This window comes from Rhinolophus ferrumequinum, chromosome 3, assembly GCF_004115265.2.
Source record: "Rhinolophus ferrumequinum isolate MPI-CBG mRhiFer1 chromosome 3, mRhiFer1_v1.p, whole genome shotgun sequence".
NCBI classification, from domain to species: domain Eukaryota; kingdom Metazoa; phylum Chordata; class Mammalia; order Chiroptera; family Rhinolophidae; genus Rhinolophus; species Rhinolophus ferrumequinum.
The window spans coordinates 6024888-6038783 of NC_046286.1; the positions used below are offsets into that span (position 1 = coordinate 6024888).

A 13896-nucleotide genomic window follows, 5' to 3' on the forward strand; every position below is an offset into this window, starting at 1 on the left:
GGAAATCTTTCCCTAATTAACTCCTTCCTAAGTCTGGGCTGGGCTCTGTCCCATGTGTTCTCTAGCACCTCCACGTTCCCTTATAGCTCTAATCAGGCTCTGATTATACGTTTACACATCCCTCCTCTCATCCACGTTCTGTATCTGTCTTTTCCACTGTTGCATCCCCAGTGCTCAACAAGAAATGGTTGGTGATGGAGCGATTGAATGAACGAATAACCTTGTGCTGTCTTGTTTGTAACTAGTTGATGATGTCATTGTCTGATAGCATGGCCGGTGCATTCTCTGGACGAGCTTTTCTGTTTTAATCCTGTAATATGGACTGTGTGGTAGAAGAGCAAGTCTGGTTTGTTTGATGCAGGTGACGTCGAGGGCACCGTTAAGTAATCTTTGCTCCAGTGGGATGGTTTGTTATGAAATCAGCTGGCTAAGCTGCCTACCTGGCTGCCGAATGGGGTTTTACCCCCTACATTAGAACAGTCGGATCTGCTTCCCAGGTCGGGTCTTTGGCATGAGGATTTCAGTAAAATGTGTTCTTGCCTGGTCTTACGTGGTAGTAATGCCATTTGAGGTGTCCTGGGTCCCTCAATTCAATTCAGTAGTCACTGAGTGCGTGCTGTCTACCAGAGACTGTTCTAGGTACTTTAGATACTAACAGGGGACAAAAAAGAACCCCGTCCTCCTTGAACATTGTACAGATCGATAGCAATAAACAATAAATGGACATATAAAAAAGAACTCGATAATATGATAGCTGGCAATAATGCTATGGACAGAAAGGGTAGAACAAGGAAAGGAAATGAGGAGTACGAGGGCAATTTTAAATGGGGTGGTAAGGACGCTTCCCTGAGAAGGTGAATTTTGAGCAGAAATTTGAAGGACTAGAAGAATTAGACTCCGGGATGTCTGGGGGAAGAGCATTCCAGTCAGAAGGAACGGCCAGTGCAAACGTCCTGAGGCGGAAGACGGACCACGTTGTGTGTGATTGCAGCCAGGGGAGCTGTGTGGCTAGAGCAGGACCCGCGCGGAGCTGAGTGAGCGTGGGGCAGAGAAGTAGATGAAGTGAGAGACCATTGGGGCCGGGTGCTGGCTTATGTGGGGCTTTATCTGCCACTGAAGGGAGTTTTGCCCTTTGATGAGAGGAGTGACGCGATCCGATTTGTATTTTGAAAGAATCACTCCTCTGCTGTGTTGAGAATAGACGGTAGTTAAGTCCCAAGGATCACTGAACGTATGTATTTCAGAGGTTTGTGGTTACAAGTTGTCAACCCCTGTGATTATTTTAAATACTTTCTTTAAATATGGAAATGTTTTTGCCTTTTGATAATTGCCTCATCAAGTAGGGCTGACAGTAGTAGAGATGCCGATCTATAACTATCAAAGAGATTTGTTTCCTACACAGGTTCTTTCTGACTATTATGTTTTTAAAAAAAATGGCGGTAGGGTAGGAGTCTTGACAGTTGGCTGTTATCCAAGAAGTGCTGAATAAATGAAGCTCGAGAATGGGGCGCTGCCTACTGAACACCTACGGTAGACTTCTGCCTGTTTGCTGCTGTGGTACATTTTACGTATGAGTCACTTTGAGAAGTGGTGATTGATGCCCTTTACAGTTTGATTAAATTTAAAGGAGACTGCCTTCACAAGAAGAGTGAAAAACAAGATTTGTATCAGGCCATGAAACCATCTTTTCAGCCGTTAGCCTAATAAAGTCCTACTTATTTAATTCCTTCTTTAAAGATAGGAGAACTAGATTAGCTAGCTTTCCAACTGTTCTCAAGTCAAGCCTTCATTAATTTGTTTGAGGTGTTATGAACACTGACAATAGAAGGCATGTCTTTACAAAAATGGAATTAAATTTACTTTCCAGAGACAAATACTGCAGAAATTATGTATAAAATGTGCTCATCTGTGTTTTCCTCCACTCCCTGTTCACTACTTCTGAAAGTGGGTGTATGTCTTCCAGAAGCATTCAGTGACTTTGCACAACGCTTGCTTTTATCCACAGTTGCAAGATTTGTTTGGAAACCTTTTTGTATGTGATGAGCTGGAATTTGACAATTGGTTGTCATGGCTTGGTCTTTGAGCTCCATGTAGTGATTTGGTCAGTTCCTGCAAGACACTTCTGCCAGGAATAATGCTTTTCCGTTGATTTAAGTGTAGCCTAGCAGCAGTGCTTGATAGTTATAACTAGTATGCAGACTGATTAATCTTATATATTTATGTAATGTTTTGACAGTTTCACCCTCCATCTGGAAATTTTAGTGATAAAATGGATATGGTCTCTGATGGGGAAGGGTTTGAGGGGAATTACACAGTGGTGGAATATTCCATCTAAAAGCATGTTCCATCTCCAGTTGGGCAGTCAGTGGGCCTCTGGCTGTATAGAATTTCTTGTCACTGGTAACCATTGAAACACAACAGTTACACTGGAAATGACTGGTTGCATTGGTAATACTGCCTAACATTTTTGTGAACTAGCACAGACATGTTAGCGAGTTAAGATTTTTAGGTTTTATTTCAAAACAAATTAAGATAGATTTTAGGTAGACTCATCCAAAACAATGTTTCCATTGTTTACCTTTTCTCCTTAAAACTACTTTTAAAAGTTGAGAGAATAATCCTTTTACTTCCCTGTCATAAAATGTAATTATTTGCAAAGCAGTCTTACAAGACAGATATTAGATTCTCTCTTTCTCAGCCTGAGCCTTGCAATTTGTCTTAATTTGTATTATGGATACGGCAGCCGTTAGCCCAGATTTTCTGGGGCAAGTCCTGATTTCAAAATGTTACCGACTTATTCACAGCCTTCTCGTATTTGTCAGATTATGTGTCAATTTGGGGTATTGCTGTTTTGCCAGCTTTCTTCATTAGTTAAGGATTAACTTTGATAGCAAATATTGAGAATTGATAAGGAAATCATCTGGAGAGATTGCGTCTTTGATTATTGTGCCATTTATAAAACTTTTTTTAAAAAGATCATTCTCTCGACTTAAATTTTGTGTCAACTGGAAGAATTTGGTTAGAGATAGTAGTGTATGCTGTGATTAATACCACGGTCTCTGAGATCAAGCAGTTTTAGGTTCAACCCCTGACATTACCACTCTTTTAACTTTGAGCAAGTTATATATTCCTTTTCTATCTCTGTTTCCTCATCAATGAAATGGGAATGCTAATGGGACATACCTCGCAGAGTTGTCAGGAAGAGTACATGAGCCATGGGCGTAAGAAATAGTGCTTGGCACAGAATAAGCACTAACTGCCTTTGGTTATGTTATATTGAGCTTGGAACATCTCTTAAATCAGAACTCCCTTCATGAAAGCATTTCAAAAGTTTTCAAAAACATTTCAATTTACACTTCAGATTACATTTAGAGTCTACCCATTCCTCAAGGCAATATAAACATGCAAGTTTTAAAAATATGAAATGTTAATATTTTATGTTAAGGATACATCTATGCTAAGTACTCTTGATCTTCGTGCAGTTGGGAACTGACCATAGCAGCCCAACGGGAAAATTATGAAACAGAAAAAGATTCAGTTCTTGTTTGAGAAAATCAATTAATAAATATAAATATATGTATGTGTATATGTATATATATATATATATACACATATATAGAGAGAGAGAGAGAAAGAGGAGTGTGTGTGTGTGTGTGTAAAGAGAGGTCATACACATATTTATTCACATAATACTTACAGTAGATTTAAATTTACTGTCCTGGTTTCTTTCCCTCCAAATTATTTTTTAAAAAATGAAATGAAATGAAATCAGCATTCTGCATAGTCAAAGTGATATACATTATTTTTCAGCCTCAGAAATGGGTAATGATTCTCGACAGTAGATGCAACCTAACCTAATTTTTAAAAATTCGGCCTCTTTAGTACTGATGTGGTTTTTCTGTTCCCATACCTGCGTGACACAGGAATGGGTGGGTAAGGCATTGCGTCTAGATATCTGTAGTGAACCTGTTGGACTTGAATGCAATCATCCCCTAATCTTACCATGTAAAAACAGGGTTAATTGCCAGCACCACACCTGTGAGAAGTTCTGGACTGCCTCATCTTGCTTACAGATAAAATGTGTTCCTCCTTCCTTTAAATTCAGGAATATTATCAATGACTAATACCCTTTAATCAGTCATTCCTGAAAAAGAAGAAGACTTACGATTTGAAAATTGAAAGATACTCCTATTTTAGAACTTACAATTTGGAAGTTTATAATGAGATGAAAATATAGTGGTGAGTTTAAAAATGCAAACTAATTTATTATATGGCCATGCATTTAATTACACTGTATATTTCTCATGCAATAATAATGTTTTGTAAGAAAACTGGGATTAACACATATCATTCTAATTTCCATTTTTGCTCTTTTTCTTTAGAGAACCTAGGAAAAGATGTCAAGTAGGAATGAGTGTAAAATTTTTAGAAAAATAGATGACAGGTGATAAAGTTAGAATCGTGGTGTTGAAAATGGCCCCCCATGAGTAGTTGTTAAGCTTTTAGCTGTCACATGGTGCTCACTGGGTGGCCTTTTCTGAAAAACTTTTAAACGTCTCATGAAGATAAGAACTTTCTTAGGCATTCTGGATTATTGTGTAACTCTCCATTATTCTAGGTATCTGGTGACCCATCTCATGGGGGCAGATCTGAACAACATTGTGAAATGCCAGAAGCTTACGGATGACCATGTTCAGTTCCTTATCTACCAAATTCTTCGAGGTCTCAAGGTACAGACAGTATTAGGAATAATTTTTTAGAAATGAAATTCTCTGTCTCCTTCTCTCCCTTCTATTTAGGACTTAAGGAAAAACAAAGCTCCCCTTATGGAAAATTTCAAACACCCCCAAAATCACTGGTATAATCATAGTATAATGAGCCCCTGTGTTTATTCAGTGCCCACAATGACCAACATATGGCCGATCTTGTTTCTTTTGTATTCCCCACATCCTAGACTATTTTAAGGCAAGTCTAGACCTCAGATCATTGCACCCATAGGTACTTCAGTATGCATGTCTGAGGACTAAGGACTCAATTATTACCTCTAAACAGTAATCGTAATTTCTTAATATAATCTAATATCTGGTCAGTGTCATGTTGGAACTTGAAAAGCATCCACAAGGAGGCTAATCTATTTGTGGGAGGAGCAGATAAACTGTTTTAAAATTAAACCCCCTTTGGCCACAGCTCCGCTCATTCCAGTAGCATTGCCGACCCTCTGGGACTCGCCATCATGGATACTTTGTCGGAAGCAAATGGCACCTTTGCCTTAAACCTGTAGAAAAAGCTGAGTGAAGACAACTCGAAAAACGTGGTTTTCTCGCCCATGAGCATCTCCTCTGCGCTGGCCGTGATCTTCATGGGGGCAGAGGGAAACGCCGCGGCCCAGGTGGCCCCAGCACTTTCTTTTAAGTCCAAGCGGCGGTGGGAGTGAAGGTGTCCACCAGGGTTTCCAGTTGCTTCTCACCAAAGTTAACAGGACTGGGACGAAGGACTTGCTTAGAACTGCCAACAGGCTCTTTGGAGAAAAGGCTTATGATTTCAACTCACCTTTCAAAGATTGCTGCCGCAAATTCTACCAAGCACCGATGGAAGAGCTTGACTTTTTCAAAGCTCCAGAGGAGACCAGAAAACACATAAATACCTGGGAAGCGAACAAGACAGAAGGTAAAATTACTGAGTTGCTGTCTCAGTAATTCAGTGAGTCCACAGACTCCTCTTGTTCTGGTGAATGCCATCTACTTCAAAGGAAACTGGGACAATCAGTTTAACAAACAGCAGACCGAGGAAAAGACCATTTAAAGCCAGCAAGAATGAGGAGAAACCTGTGCAAATGATGTTTCAGAAATCTACCTTTCATAAGACCTTCACGGGAGAAATATTCACCAAAATTCTGGTGCTTCCTTATGTCGGCAAAGAGCTGAATATGATCATCATGCTTCCAGATGAAAACTTCGGTTTGGAAATGGTGGAAAAAGAACTTCACTTGTTTGAAATTCATAGAGTGGACAAAGCCAGACATGCTGGATGAAGAAGCGGTGCAAGTGTCCCTCCCTAGATTTAAGCTAGAGAATTATGACATGAAGGATGTCCTTTGCTCCCTGGGCATGACCCATACCTTGGAGGGGGGCAAGGCGGACTTTTCCAGAATGTCATCACAGAGAGACCTGGATCCGTCCAAGACGGCACAAGTCCTTTGTGGAGGTCAACGAGGAGGGCACGGAGGCCGCGGGCGCCACTGCGGCTGTCCTGACGCTTCGCTGTGCAAGCATCACGCCCAGGTTCTGTGCTGACCGCCCCTTCCTTTTCTTTATCCAGCACAGCAAACCCAGCGGTGTTGTGTCCTGTGGCTGATTCTCCTCGCCGCAAGGAAATGGTCAGCACTGCACAGAGCCCTTCTCCTGTCTCCTGCTGCCCCACTTTTCCTCTGACACTTCACAATGTGCCTGTAATCCAAAGTGACCTTTGGTGGTGATCCAAAAATAAAGGGCCTAATTTTTTTGGGGGGGGAATCAAACCCCCTTTGACATTTAGCAGCTTTGAGTCCTTACTGAGCCCCAGAGAACCAACTAGAAAGTAGATGGAAAGCTCTGTTTCACTCAAACTTCAGCTCTATGAGGAGAGTTGATGGTATGGAAATCACAGTTATGATAAATGTACAGACTACTAGTAACTACTCGTTCTAATTTCTCATCCCATTGTTGATACTAGCAGTTCTTTTTGATTCATGAAAATGTACTTCAAATAAGTCATATAAGGAGGTTGGAGATAACTTCATTAACTGACTTTTTTCTATTTCGCAGTATATACATTCAGCCGACATAATTCACAGGGTATGTATTATGGATTTTATTAAATTATGTGGGAGAACTGGGGTATGTGAGTTGGTTGGGGCAGACGGGCATTTAGGCAAGGTCCTAATCCAAGCTTACTTTAGCCATTGAAATATTGATTGATTGCAACTTTACTCAAGGTTTAAACTGATTAAAGAAAAAAGATGTAGAATCTTTACCTTTTTTATTTATTTTTTTATGTTTACCTATTTTTAAAGCTAATTAGGACTGGATAGTGACTAAAGAATGGAGTGTTTATAGCTGGATGAAGTCTTACTTTTATGTTTGGATCTTCATCATTACCTTTAAGGAGCAAATTTACCATGTGTCATAGAGTTCATCCTGTTCTCTCTGTACTTGCTTCCTAGGACCTAAAACCTAGTAATCTAGCTGTGAATGAAGACTGTGAGCTGAAGGTAAGATGAGGAGACGGTGGTAATTGTTTGTTTCACCTCGTAACTGTATGTTTGATTAACCAGGCAGATTTGTATAGGGAATGGCTTATAAGCCATGACTTAACAAAAATTCATATTGTCCTTAGGAATATCAGACTTTGAAATTTAAGCCATAGACTTACTGAGCTTTTGTTTTAAGTGACATTGAAGGTGGCATCAGGTATTCTTTTTCATTTTAAAAGTTAAATTAGAAATTCAATATATTAGTTATAATAAAAGAAAATTATAGTCTGAATATCAAGTAAGCAATCCTGAAGAGATTAATTATTAGGTTAAATAGGTTCCTAAGAAAAAAGTGACATTAATCTACTCATTCAAAAGAATTCAAATAAAAGATAGATTGTCTATAAAGAGCAAACAGCTCTGAAAATTTTTTTGTTTCATTTTTTACTCAATGTTTTTGAAACAGCTTACATATAATAAAATGTATCCTTTGAAGTATACATTTGACAAATTCATATGTGCATGTAACCAGCAACACAATTAGGATAAGGGAACATTTCCATCACTTCAGGAAGTTCCCCTGTGCCCCTTCCTGGCCAGTCCCCACCTTGACCCGTAATCTTGGCTACAGCCAACCACCGATCTGCTTTCTGACACTGTAGAGCAGACTTTTCTGGAGTTTCATACAAATGAAATCATACAGTATTTTTGTGTGTATGTCAGACTTCTGCTTAGCATAGTATTTTTGAGATTCTTCTGTATTGTGTGTATCCGTTGTTCATTCCTTTTGATTGCTGAGCAGTATCCACTTTAGGAATGTACCACAACGTACTCGTCCACCTATTGATAGACATTCGCCTCAGTTCTGGTTTGGGGCTGTTAAAGCTGCTACGAAGATTCATATGCAAGCTTTAGTGTGACATTTGTCTTCATTGCTCTTGGGTAAATACTCAGGAGTGGCATTCTTGTTTCAGTTTTTGTAATTTCGTTTTTTAAAATTCTTAGACTGTGTTTACCATGCGTTCTAAGCATGGACCAGGAAATATGTTCATGAAAGTGCTATATTCTCCCTTTTTGTAAGGCACTAAAGTTCCCTCCTGCTTTGTAAATCTTAGGACTTTGACTCTTTCAGTGCCTGATTTCTGGTCTCTCCCTTAGATCTTGGATTTCGGACTGGCTCGACACACAGATGATGAAATGACAGGCTACGTGGCCACTAGGTGGTACAGGGCTCCTGAGATCATGCTGAACTGGATGCATTACAACCAGACAGGTATTGCTTACATTGGTTGTTGAGGGCCATATTAACACGATGTTGGGTGTATTGGGGATTCTCAGAAGTAGAGATGGTGGGACTGGGAGGAAACATCTTTTCTTCCCTCAGTGATCATTTTAAAGTCCACAAATAGAAAATATTTCAGTTGCTCGGGTAGAGAAAGTGGGGTTTAATATACAGCTTGCAGACTTTGTGATTTAGCAATTGGATTTTTCTTTATTTAGAGTTTTCAACTCATTCTCTGAGTACTTCTGCCCGAAGACAATGGGTTCATAATCTTACCTCTCAATATCAGTTAGGAGAATCCACCATTTCTACCAATGAGAAACTTTTGCCCCTTGGTGAACAGCTGATTTCTCTTGCCTTAATTATGTTTTGACTTATCCCACCTATGAAGCCCTTTAATAGGGTGAAGGTCTTAATGATTTTATTTATTTCTGTAAAAATAGTATGATTGTTGAACCTCAGATGTCTTAAATATGAATTTGAGTGTTTCACCCCTAGTTATAGTTTCATCTATGGTCAGGTATGATAATAGTGACCTTGTATGCACTTTTATTTCTCTTTAATTTTGCCAGTTGATATTTGGTCAGTGGGATGCATAATGGCGGAGCTGTTGACTGGAAGAACGTTGTTTCCTGGTACAGACCGTATCCTTTAAAAGGTTTTGGATTCTTGTTTCGTAACTGTCTTCCAGTGTCCATGGAAGTATATGACTTTCACCTGTCTCTGGGAAACATTCTCAGTTCCTTACTGTTATAGTCCAGATATGCGTAATGAGATCTGCCTTCCTGCTGAGATCTTGCCTTGCCAAGAAAAAAGCTTCAGTTTACTTTTGTGAGTTGGAGCAATTCCTCATAAGCTGGAAAACCCTTTAAAGCTTTCATATGTCATCTTTTTGCAGTGAGTTGCTTATTATATTAATATTCTGCAACCCGAGCATATTCATGAGAAGCTCTAGATCTCAATGGCTGGTTTAGTTGGCTTGTACAAACACTTACTGAGCACAAGATACCCACTCATAAATCAGGGGTATCTGTTTTGTATGTTTGGTTTACATATTAAAAAGGCTATGTTTGATAATGATATACCTGCTAACTCTTGTTTTGTTTGTTTAATAGCAAATAATAAACGCAAGAAATGATAAGGTCGCCCTGTCGTGCGCCTTTTTTTTTTTCCAGCACAACTTTGTTTTTATCCCAGATTGTAGCCAATCTATAACTGACGTCCAAGTTTATGGTCTAGTCAGTGACTTTCATGGCCCCTGTATTTTACCCACTTTCCTAGCTGCTGCATACCTGTTTCACGGGTTAGTATAATATCTTCAAAATGTGGTTTGTTGGAGCTCTTACCAAGTCCACTCAGTGAAGATGTTTAGGTAAGAAAGAAGGTTGAAATCCTATTTCTAGAATTAGTTTGAGGATTTTTGTGAAACTCACTCGACTAGGCGCCAGTGGGTTTGGTTGGGCTTGTAGAGGTGCTGCGCTTCCCTGTGTCCTGTCATCTGAGACCTAAGAGCTGTTTCAGCCCCTCACCTACGCAGACTCACTGCTTCATAAACCAGTGTCGTTTCACTTGCTTACGGTTTGGGATGTGCTTCTGTGGTAGCTGTGGTGTTCATGGTATCTATCTATGCACATATTCTATCTTCTTCTTCAGAGAAAGTCCTAGTGAGCTGCAAAACCTCTTCCCTCAGGTGAAACTGTTTATTTCCCTCTGAATATTGCTGGATGGGAAGAGTTCAGTCTCCTACTTACCTATTTCTCCTCATCTCCAGATTTGAAGTTAGTTCAATACCTTGTGTGTTCCCTTTGGCTGTTGCTTCATTCAGTTTACATCGGTTTCCTAGAAATTTGGTCTGTACATTACAGTCCACACTAAGAGCATTGGGGAAAATTTGTAATCCTCCTTTTCCTCAGGTGCACACCTCCGAGTCCCATCCTTTAGTCTGTCCGCCTGAGCACATTGCTCTAAGGCTGTCCTCTGTTCCCTTCTCCCCTTCCTCCTCTTTCTGTCTGTACCTCCGTCTCCCTTCAGTTAGTCATATACACTCGTACCACACCGCAGACAGAGTGGTGGAGAGAGCCGGGCAGTCGAGCATCCCGGGGAAGGGCACGCACTCTGCAGGCAGCCTTTCTGGGGTCGGATCCTAGTAGCTCATTTCCTGCAGCTGTGTGGCTTTGAGCAACTTTTCTCAGCTCTGCCTCTTGGTTTCCTGAATGATAAATAGTGATCACAGTACATCTCTCACAAGGGGATTGTGAGGTAATACCTGGGAAGTACTCAGAACAGGAATTGTTAGCCATCATCTTCCTTCATGATCTTCGGGAAACAGTCTCTCCCCTCATCTGCCCACTTTGTTATCTACCTATGAATCATTAAAGGATGACTCAGTTTTTTTAAAATTTTGTGACAGGGAGTAAAAGATGGATCCGCTTGGCAGGCTACTGGTAGAAAGTCTTTAAAGCCGTCATGCCAGGGCCCTCTGGGCCTACCCCAGAGACGGCTGCCTGCTCCCTGATGGCTGGACTCTGTTAGAATGCTAACTTACACCCTGTGAAAAGTCTTCCCTTCATGTATACATCTTTTCCTTCTGTGCACTTTAGCTGGAAAACCGAGTATTAACCTTTTTACTAGGGGATAATACATGAGAATTCATTTCAAACTTCTTATTGTAGTAGTACCCTGGTTCTCTTCTATTTGGCTCTTTTTCAGACAGATGTTCTTCTGGATTGTGAAAATCAAATTCCGAGGAGTTGTATTGGTAACATACATAACCCCCATCTTGTCAGTTACCATCTCTGTGGATGTCACTTTGGTGGCCTGACAAGGAAAGAGGACAGTGTTTTCTATTATTTTTTCTTACCTGAAGTGTGCAATCGCTTATATTCTAGTGTAGTGGTTCTTTTCTCTCACTGTGCACCAGAATACTTTGGGGAGCTTTTAAAAACTCCAGCTGCGTAGGTACCACCCCAGTGGCTCAGCTTCAGTTGATGTGGGTCACAGCGTAGGGCGCGGTATATTGAACTCCCCAGTCAATTCTCGTGTGAGCTGGTGTGGAGTACGACTAGAGTTTAACCCACTTGAATTTTCGTTTTCACCTTTCCGGCTGATCCTGGAAAAGTTACTTAGTTAGCAGTCTTCTCTCTCTCTCTCTCTTTTTTTTTTAAGTGCCAATGAGATCAGAAAGTTAGGAATCTAGAATTACCTACTTGGGGGCATAGAAAGAGGTTAGAAAACATCTAGTTGAACCCCGTTTTTATAGATGAAGAAACCAAGACCCAGAGAGAATAGGTCTAAACCTCTTACTATGACTCAGGTCACAATTTCTTTCCAACACTCTTATTTGTTGCCCATTTCCCTGATTTCTATAATAGAACTCCTCCTCTTAGAACCTTTGGCGGATGAACTGGCCCCACACACTCTTCATCCTTTGCTCAGCTACTGTTTCTTAAAGAAAGGCATGGAGCGACTGGTTTCTAAGTCCAGCTGAATGCTGAGGTCACGTCTAGAGCGTGCTCTTTATTTGAATGTACAGTTTCTCCCTATTTTCCTCATTTATTAATCGTCTTGCATTTGGAATTGATGGTTTTAGCTGCTACATAAGAACTCGGTAATAGAACTTTCTGTGGTGTTACAAATGGCTTCGATCTGTGCTATACAAGTGGTGGTTGGTAGCCACCGGCCACATGTGGCTATTAAACACTTCAAATGTGGCCAGTGAAACATAGGAACTGAATGAAGAATATTTTTGTGGTGAACTGGATTAACATAAAATTTGCCATTTAAACCATTTTTAAGTACGCAGTCCAGTGGTGCTAATTATATTCACAAAATTCTGGAACTGTCACTACCATGTATTTCCAAAACATTTCATCACCCCAAACAGAAACTGTACCCATTCTTCCCTCCCACAGCCTCTGGTTACCTCTTTTCTACTTTGCTTCTTCATCCATGTTCTAGCAGGTGTCAGAAATTCATTCCTTTTAATGGTTGAATACTATTCTATTCTAATATACACACATATATATACGTGTGTGTGTGTGTGTGTGTGTGTGTGTTTCACATTTTGTTTATCCATTCTTCTGTTCATAGACACGTGGGTTGTTTCCACCTTTTTGGCAATTGTGAACAGTGCTGCAATGAACACTGACGTACAAGTATCTGTTTGAGTCCCCACTTCCAATTCTTTGGGATACATATCTAGGAGTGGAATTGGTGGTTCTTGTGGTAATTCTGTGTTTAGCTTTTTTAGGAGCTGCCGAACTGTTTTCCACAGCAGCTGTGCCATTTTACATGCCAATCAGTGATATCGGAACAGTTTCTCCACATCACCAATACTTGTGCTTTTCTTTTTCCTTTCTTTTCCTTTCCTTTTCCCTTCCCCTTTTCCTCTCTCTCCTTCCTTCCTTCTTTATTATAACCATCCTAGTAGGTATAAAGTGGTATCTCTATGTCGTTTTGATTTATATTTCCCTAATAACTAATAATGTTGAGCATCTTTTCCTGTGTTTACTGCCATTTGTATATATACATCTTTTCAAGAAATATATATCAAGTCCTTTACCCATCTTTTAATTGGGTTGTCTTTTTGTTGTTGAGTGTTAGGAGTTCATTATATATTCTGGATACTAAACCTTCATTAGATACATGATTTGCAAATATTTTATCCCATTCTGTGAGCTGTCTATTCACTTCCTTCATGATGTCCTTTTATGCATAAAAGTTTTAATTTTGATGAATTCCAATTTATCTGTTTTTTTCTTTTGTTGCTCCTGCCTTTGGTGTCACCTAAGAATGTATTACCAAATTGAAGGTCATGAAGATTTATTGTTTTCTACTAAGAGTTTTATGGGTTTATCTCTTACACTTAGGTCTTTAATCCAGTTTGAGTTAATTTTTTTATATGGTGTGAGGTTGGGGTCCAGTTTTATCCTTTTGCAAGTGCAAATCCAGTTGTCCCAGCATCATTTGTTGCAGAGACTATCGTTTCCCCCGTTGAGGTGGCTTGGCACTCCTGTCGAAGGTCAAGTCTATTCCATTGGTCTCTGTATTTATTCTGATAGCAGCACCACATGGTTTTGATTACTGTAGCTTTATTGTAAGTTTTGAAGTTAGGAAATGTGAGTCCTTCTCATTTTCAAGATTTTTGTGGCTCTTTGGGCTCCCTTGTAATTCCGTATGAATTTGAGAATGTGCTTTTCCATTTCTGCAAAAAACATTGTTGGAATTTTGATAGAGATGACATTGAATTTTTAGATCACTTTGGGTAATGTTGACATCTTAACACTGTCAAGTATTGCTATCCAGGAATAGGATGTCTTTCCATTTATCTAGGTCTTCTTTAATTTCTTTCAGCAATGTATTCTAATTCTCAGTGAAGAACTCT

The 13896-nt window shown here is 39.9% G+C and overlaps 1 protein-coding gene and 1 pseudogene across 3 annotated transcripts in view; both read left to right on the forward strand.

Moving 5' to 3' along the window:
- The window catches only part of MAPK14 (mitogen-activated protein kinase 14), a 65412-nt gene that overhangs the window by 31451 nt on the left and 20065 nt on the right, over positions 1-13896 (forward strand). For all 3 annotated transcript variants that reach the window (XM_033095717.1, XM_033095727.1, XM_033095737.1), the window contains exons 4-8: positions 4619-4730; positions 6804-6833; positions 7202-7249; positions 8390-8504; positions 9086-9157. In XM_033095717.1, coding sequence (XP_032951608.1) covers positions 4619-4730; positions 6804-6833; positions 7202-7249; positions 8390-8504; positions 9086-9157 — 377 coding nt within the window. The remainder of the gene's footprint in view (positions 1-4618; positions 4731-6803; positions 6834-7201; positions 7250-8389; positions 8505-9085; positions 9158-13896) is intronic.
- On the forward strand, positions 4738-6797 carry LOC117016455 (serpin B6-like; annotated as a pseudogene).